The 5,260-nt window shown below is 61.3% G+C and overlaps 1 protein-coding gene across 1 annotated transcript in view; it reads right to left on the bottom strand.

The window, feature by feature from the left end:
* The window catches only part of WDR46 (WD repeat domain 46), a 5,971-nt gene extending 734 nt beyond the window's left edge, over positions 1-5,237 (bottom strand). The window contains exons 1-14 of the mRNA XM_025213961.1: positions 4,639-5,237; positions 4,403-4,483; positions 4,169-4,281; positions 3,698-3,785; positions 3,537-3,598; positions 3,302-3,406; positions 3,001-3,151; positions 2,660-2,795; positions 2,277-2,376; positions 921-1,074; positions 684-831; positions 468-562; positions 202-297; positions 1-59 (exon numbers count right to left, since the gene is read on the bottom strand). Coding sequence (XP_025069746.1) covers positions 1-59; positions 202-297; positions 468-562; positions 684-831; positions 921-1,074; positions 2,277-2,376; positions 2,660-2,795; positions 3,001-3,151; positions 3,302-3,406; positions 3,537-3,598; positions 3,698-3,785; positions 4,169-4,281; positions 4,403-4,483; positions 4,639-5,028 — 1,778 coding nt within the window. The 5' untranslated portion in view covers positions 5,029-5,237. The remainder of the gene's footprint in view (positions 60-201; positions 298-467; positions 563-683; positions 832-920; positions 1,075-2,276; positions 2,377-2,659; positions 2,796-3,000; positions 3,152-3,301; positions 3,407-3,536; positions 3,599-3,697; positions 3,786-4,168; positions 4,282-4,402; positions 4,484-4,638) is intronic.
* Positions 5,238-5,260: the final 23 nt, after the last annotated feature.

Raw genomic sequence — 5,260 nt, 5'->3', positions numbered from 1 at the left:
CTGCGCCCCTTGGCTCGGTGCCGTGGCTGGAACTTGGTCTTGGCCCGGGGGTCAAAGCCCTGGGGGTCCAGAGAAAGAAAGGAGTGAGCAACCAATGCCCTGTCTCCCACCAGCCTCTCACAGAGCTTCATGGCGCTGCCCCCAGCCCCACCCTCTGCCCCCAGCGACCCACAGCACAGATCCACCCCCACAGGTACTCACCAACCGCTCCACCTGCTCCTGGTGCTTCTGCTCCATGCTAATGGTGTCGACTTGGCCCAGCTGCTCAGGGTCTAGTGTGATCAGCTCTGCTGGGATCTGCCAGGGGGACACGGGGAAGTCAATGGGACCCACTTCCCCCTTGCTATGCACGTCCCCCACCAGGCTTGGGATTGTTCCTGCCCATGGCATCACCCCTGCATATTCCAAGGCAGAAGCCCCTACCCTGCTGAGTCCTCCTTGCCACCCCCTTGTGTCCAGGACATTACCTTCTCCAGCAGAGCTTTGACTTCCCACTCCTGCCGCTGCTTCCGGCTCCGGAATGGGTTGTTTTCCAGCGCATCGAAATTCGCCTCCCCGCTCCCTGGCACATGGAGGGGAGGATACAGGGTATGAGGGGAATGCAGGGGGTGCTGGCAGGGGGTCCTTATCCAGCATGAGGAGAGTGGTGAAGTTGGGGGGGGGGGCTGCAGGGTGGTCCTTACCTGGCACAAGGAGGCTGGTAAAGCCAGCGCCATGGCCCACACCCAGCACGTCCTCAAAAGGGCAGAAGCGCAGGCCGTGGGCCGGCCGGGGCAGCACATGCTGCAGGTGGGGCTTGCGTGGCTGCTGCCATGACACATCATGATATACCTGGGGTGGCACACAGGGTGTGGGGAAGTGTTAGCATCCACTGGGAAGGAGAACAGTGCCCAGGTGGGGGCACGGGGGGGGGCTGGTACCTGGACAATATTGCCACTGGTGGCAGCCAGGAGCCCGCGCTGGCTATAGGCGAGGTGGGCAGCACCTGTGGGCAGCACCAATGCATGCAGCGGCCGGTACGTGCGCAAGTCGAACACGCGCAGCTGCCGGTCCAGCCCCGCCGTCGCCATGTACCTGTGGGGAAGAGGCAGGGGGTCACAGCCAGCCCAGCTCAGCAACGAGGCCCTGATGACCCCGGCCCTGCCAAGGTCTAAAGCAGAGGCCGGATCCCACTGCAGAAAGGGAGAACCCGCCGCCCGCCCACTGAATCTGTACCCCTCTGACCTGGGGGGAAATTCCTTCCCAACCCCAATGCAGCACTAAGCTGACCTTGGCGCAGGGGCAAGACCCTTTAGCTAGAAGCCCCCAGGGTTGAGTCCCAGCAGGAGCATTGGCACAGCGCAGTCACCATCCCTAGCCTGGGCTATATCCAACATCCATCGCCTCTGGGGAAGGGGGTAAAAAACCCCTGACATACAGCAACAGGGGAGGAAAAAAAAAATCCCTTCCCAAAGCCCCAAAGCCCAGGAAATCCCCATTGCAGGACATGGGCACGGCTATGCCTAGATCATCCCCAAGCAGTGGTTGTCTAGGCTCTCCTTGAACACCTCCAGCAATGGGGAGTCCACAGCATCCCTGGCATCCCTTCCACAGCTTTCCTGCTCTAACAAGGAAGAAACATATCCAGATCTCCAATCTAAACCGACTCAGCAGCAACCTCAAGCCATTGGTCCACGTCCTCCTCTCTGCAGCAGGAAATGAGGTGCTTCCCCTCTCCTTTTCAGCAGCCCTTTGAGGATATGCAGGCCCCTCTTCAGTGCTTTTGGCCCAGCTCCTTTAGCCTCTCCTCATAGGATTTGCCTTCCAAGCCCCAATCATCTCTGCTGTCTGCCTCTAGACCCTCTTGAACTTCTCCATGGCTTTCTTAAAACATGGAGCCCAGAACTAATCACAGTGCTGTAGGTAAGGCCCAACCAGGGCTGAGCAGAGAAGTGCCATCATCTCTCGCGTCTGACACAGGATGTTCCCATCTGTCCGGGGCCTTTCCTCCCGCTGTGGTTCATTTATGACCTTTCCCTTTTATCTCTGCCCCTGATTCTCCAGGCTGCAGTTCCCCAGCTCAGCCTTTCTACCTTTTTCACAGCAGGTGCCAAGCTGGCCCTCTCCCCATCCTCCAGGACCTCCATAACTAGGTAAATAATTTGACCAAGGTGATGAAATCCCCCTCCCACTTCCTTCAGCCCCTCCCATCCCTTCTGGGGATCTCCCCCACAAACCATGACCCTAACTGTCCCAGGCCCCCAGGCATGAAGTCTGGGCTGCCCCCAGTCACTCACGTGCCAGTGCGGTCCACAGCCAGAGCCCGCATGGCCCCGCGGTGACACAACATCTTCACCAGCGGCTCCTTAACAGTGGGACTCCACAGTGTCACTGTGCCTGGGGGGCACAGCACAAGGGATTAATGAAGCCTATCCTGTATTCCCCACCCCACCACAATACCAGGGAGACAGCCAGCAGCTCCCTGCGTTGGCCAGGGGCTCCAGGCCTGGCAAGGGGAAAGCAAGGCACATATGCACATGTATACGTGCATGTGCACGAGTGTCCGAGCCGGGGGGGGGGACGACGACACGACGGACGACAACGACACCATGTGAGCAGCAAACTGGGGTGGTGGGCTTTCGGGAGCCCTGCAGGTGGGGGAGGAAGGGGTGTCTCTCACCATTGCTGTGTCCCAGGTGAATGATGGCATTGGCTGGATTCTGCCCCATCACGCCCAGGCGCCCCCCTCGGGTGCAGATCGTGGCCACTTCCTTCCCCACCGAGAAGTCCAGGTACTGCAGGAATCCCGTCTCGCTCTGGGGGAGATGGACATGGGTCAGCTCAGCATGGAGTCCCTTCTCCACCCCAAACACAGCCCTCGCCCCCGGCCCACAGCTGGGGTGATGTGGGGGGCGGGCAGTCACTGAGACATGGACAGGCCCAGCACTCCCTAAGTGGCAGAAATCCCAGCCAGGAGCCTAGGCATCTGGGCCCTTCCCCAACCCTCGAGCCTGTGCTCACAGCAGTGGCTAGCAGGAAGTGGTAGGGCAGCAGCTCCATGCGCAGGACACTGTGGAAACGCCGCAGGCAGTTCAGCTCCACGCCCTGGTTGTCGTAGACGTACAGCCAGCGCCGCTGCGCCACCGCCAACAATGTCTCTGTATGCAGCCACCTGCAGGAGAGGGGGTCATACGTACGGGACACATGTGCCACAGGCACTGCCCGACAGCCTAAGCCATCCTGCTTCCCTGTGCTTCCTGGGAACCATGTTGCCCTGCCCCTCCGTCCCATACATGTGTGTCTAGGTGTGTGCCACACTCACGCTACATCAGTGATGCTCTCCATGACGTTGATCTCACACAGCAGGGTCTTGCTCTGCCAGTCCAGTGCTGCAACATGCCCATGCCGGCCACCCAGCAGCAGGTGCCTGGGATTGGGGCGGGGGAGCAGAGGTGAGAGAGCATCATCCTACAACCCCTCCCGCCCAGCAGGGAGACCTCCAGCCTGATGCCACCCCCCCCAATATTACCTCAAGCCCCCCTCCCCACCCCACTCACCGGCCAGGGCGGGTGTAGTCCACTCGGTAAGGCCCAAACTGTTCTAGTGTCAGCTCAAAATGCTGCAGGAAAGTTGGGGAAGGAAATGTGGTTACACAGACCCCCCATGCTCCCCACCTCCAAGGCAGTTCATCCCCTCCCCTCAGCACACTGCCTCTGACCTTGGCAGCACTTGCGATGTCCACGGCTTCAGCAATGTCAGCCTGGGCAATGGTACAGGTATCCTCACCGGGCTCTGCCTCCAGGAAACTGCATGGCGGGGGACATGGAGATCACAGCCTAAGTGGGGGGGTACAGAGGATGTCGAGGTGGGGGATGGGGGTGGGCGGCTTGTAAGACAGGAAGAGCCCACATGTTGCCCTTCCCACACCCACCTAATGTGATCCCAAGCGTCTGCCTGAGCTTCACAGGGTTCCCATCCCTGCAGCTGCTCCCTGGTTACTGGCGGGGGGTGTGACCCTGGCCCCAGAGGGAGCGGGCAAGGCAGGGGCAGTCACCTCTGCTCAAAGGGGAGGGGGTGAAACATGGGGGAGGAGGGCAGGTCTCCCAGCTTTGGAAGCGTAGAATAGCAGGGTATTTACCCCAGCTCTGGGAGGACAGAAAGTTGGCAGCGTGCTCAGGGGGCTATTTACCCAGGCTCCTCAGGCAGCAACAGCTCTGCCCGCGCCGCCTGCTGGGCTGCCAGCTCCATCTTGTTCTCCATTGATGCCAGGCGCCCCCGCAGCCGCCCACTGGACACCTCCTCCTGCAACAGACAGGCACGCCAGTGGGAAACAGGCTCAAGCACCTGTGCCCCCCACTCATCCTGGTCCCAGCCCCCTTTCTCCAGCCACCCAGTCCACCCCCGCCTGCCCCCCAAAACTCACTAGTTTGGATTTGCGCCCACGCTGGAATTTCTTCACTTTGTGCCAGGAGATGGGTGCGGCTCCAGGAAACGGGTCCTGCTTCTGTGGCAGGTGGAGAGGGACCGACAACGAGGCATCAAATTTGGCCCCTAACTCTGAGGGGCAGCTGCCCCCCTTGGACGGTCTCCCAGCCCCCCAAGACCCCCCCTCTCATGGGTAACAGCCGCCCAGAAGCCCGCACAGATGTCGGACCATACCCCAGAGATCCGCTTCTTGGCTCCTGCTGCCCGTGCTCCTTTCTTGCCAGCTGCTGGGGACCCCTTGACCCCCTTCTTCACAGCCACTTGGGACTTTTTGACCCCTTTCTTGGGGACCCCTAGGGACTCCTTGATCTCCTTCTTGGCAACTGGGGAGCCCTTGATTCCCTTCTTGGCAGCTGCTCGGGACCCCATGGCCCCCTTCTTCGAAGCAGGGAGGCCCTTGACCCTCTTCTTCGTGGCTGCCAGGGGGCCCTGGGCCCCAGGCCCCCCATCCCGAGGCTTCTTGGCAGGAGGGTCAGCATCAGCTTCCCAGTAGCGCCGCAGCTTCTTCTTCTGCAGGGGGACACACACACGAGGGATTAGCAGGGAGGGGGTAACTGGGGGCATTAGTGGGGGGGTAACTGGGGGGTCACCCCAGATACCGGCTCCTGCCCCAGGGAAGAGCGCCCTCCCGCCCCACAGCACGGGTGGGGGGGCAGATCTGCCCCAAAGGGGCGGGAGAGGCAATTACCACCCAGGGCAGGAAAGGGTTAATTCCCCTCCCGGGGAAGACGCGTTATTCCCGCCCCCCCGTGTGGGAACTGCCCCGACCCCGGCGCCCGCGAGGCGCTGCCCGCCC

The sequence above is a fragment of the Alligator sinensis genome, unplaced genomic scaffold (assembly GCF_000455745.1).
Source record: "Alligator sinensis unplaced genomic scaffold, ASM45574v1 scaffold634_1, whole genome shotgun sequence".
Taxonomy (NCBI): domain Eukaryota; kingdom Metazoa; phylum Chordata; order Crocodylia; family Alligatoridae; genus Alligator; species Alligator sinensis.
This window is presented reverse-complemented; position numbering and strand designations above follow the sequence as displayed.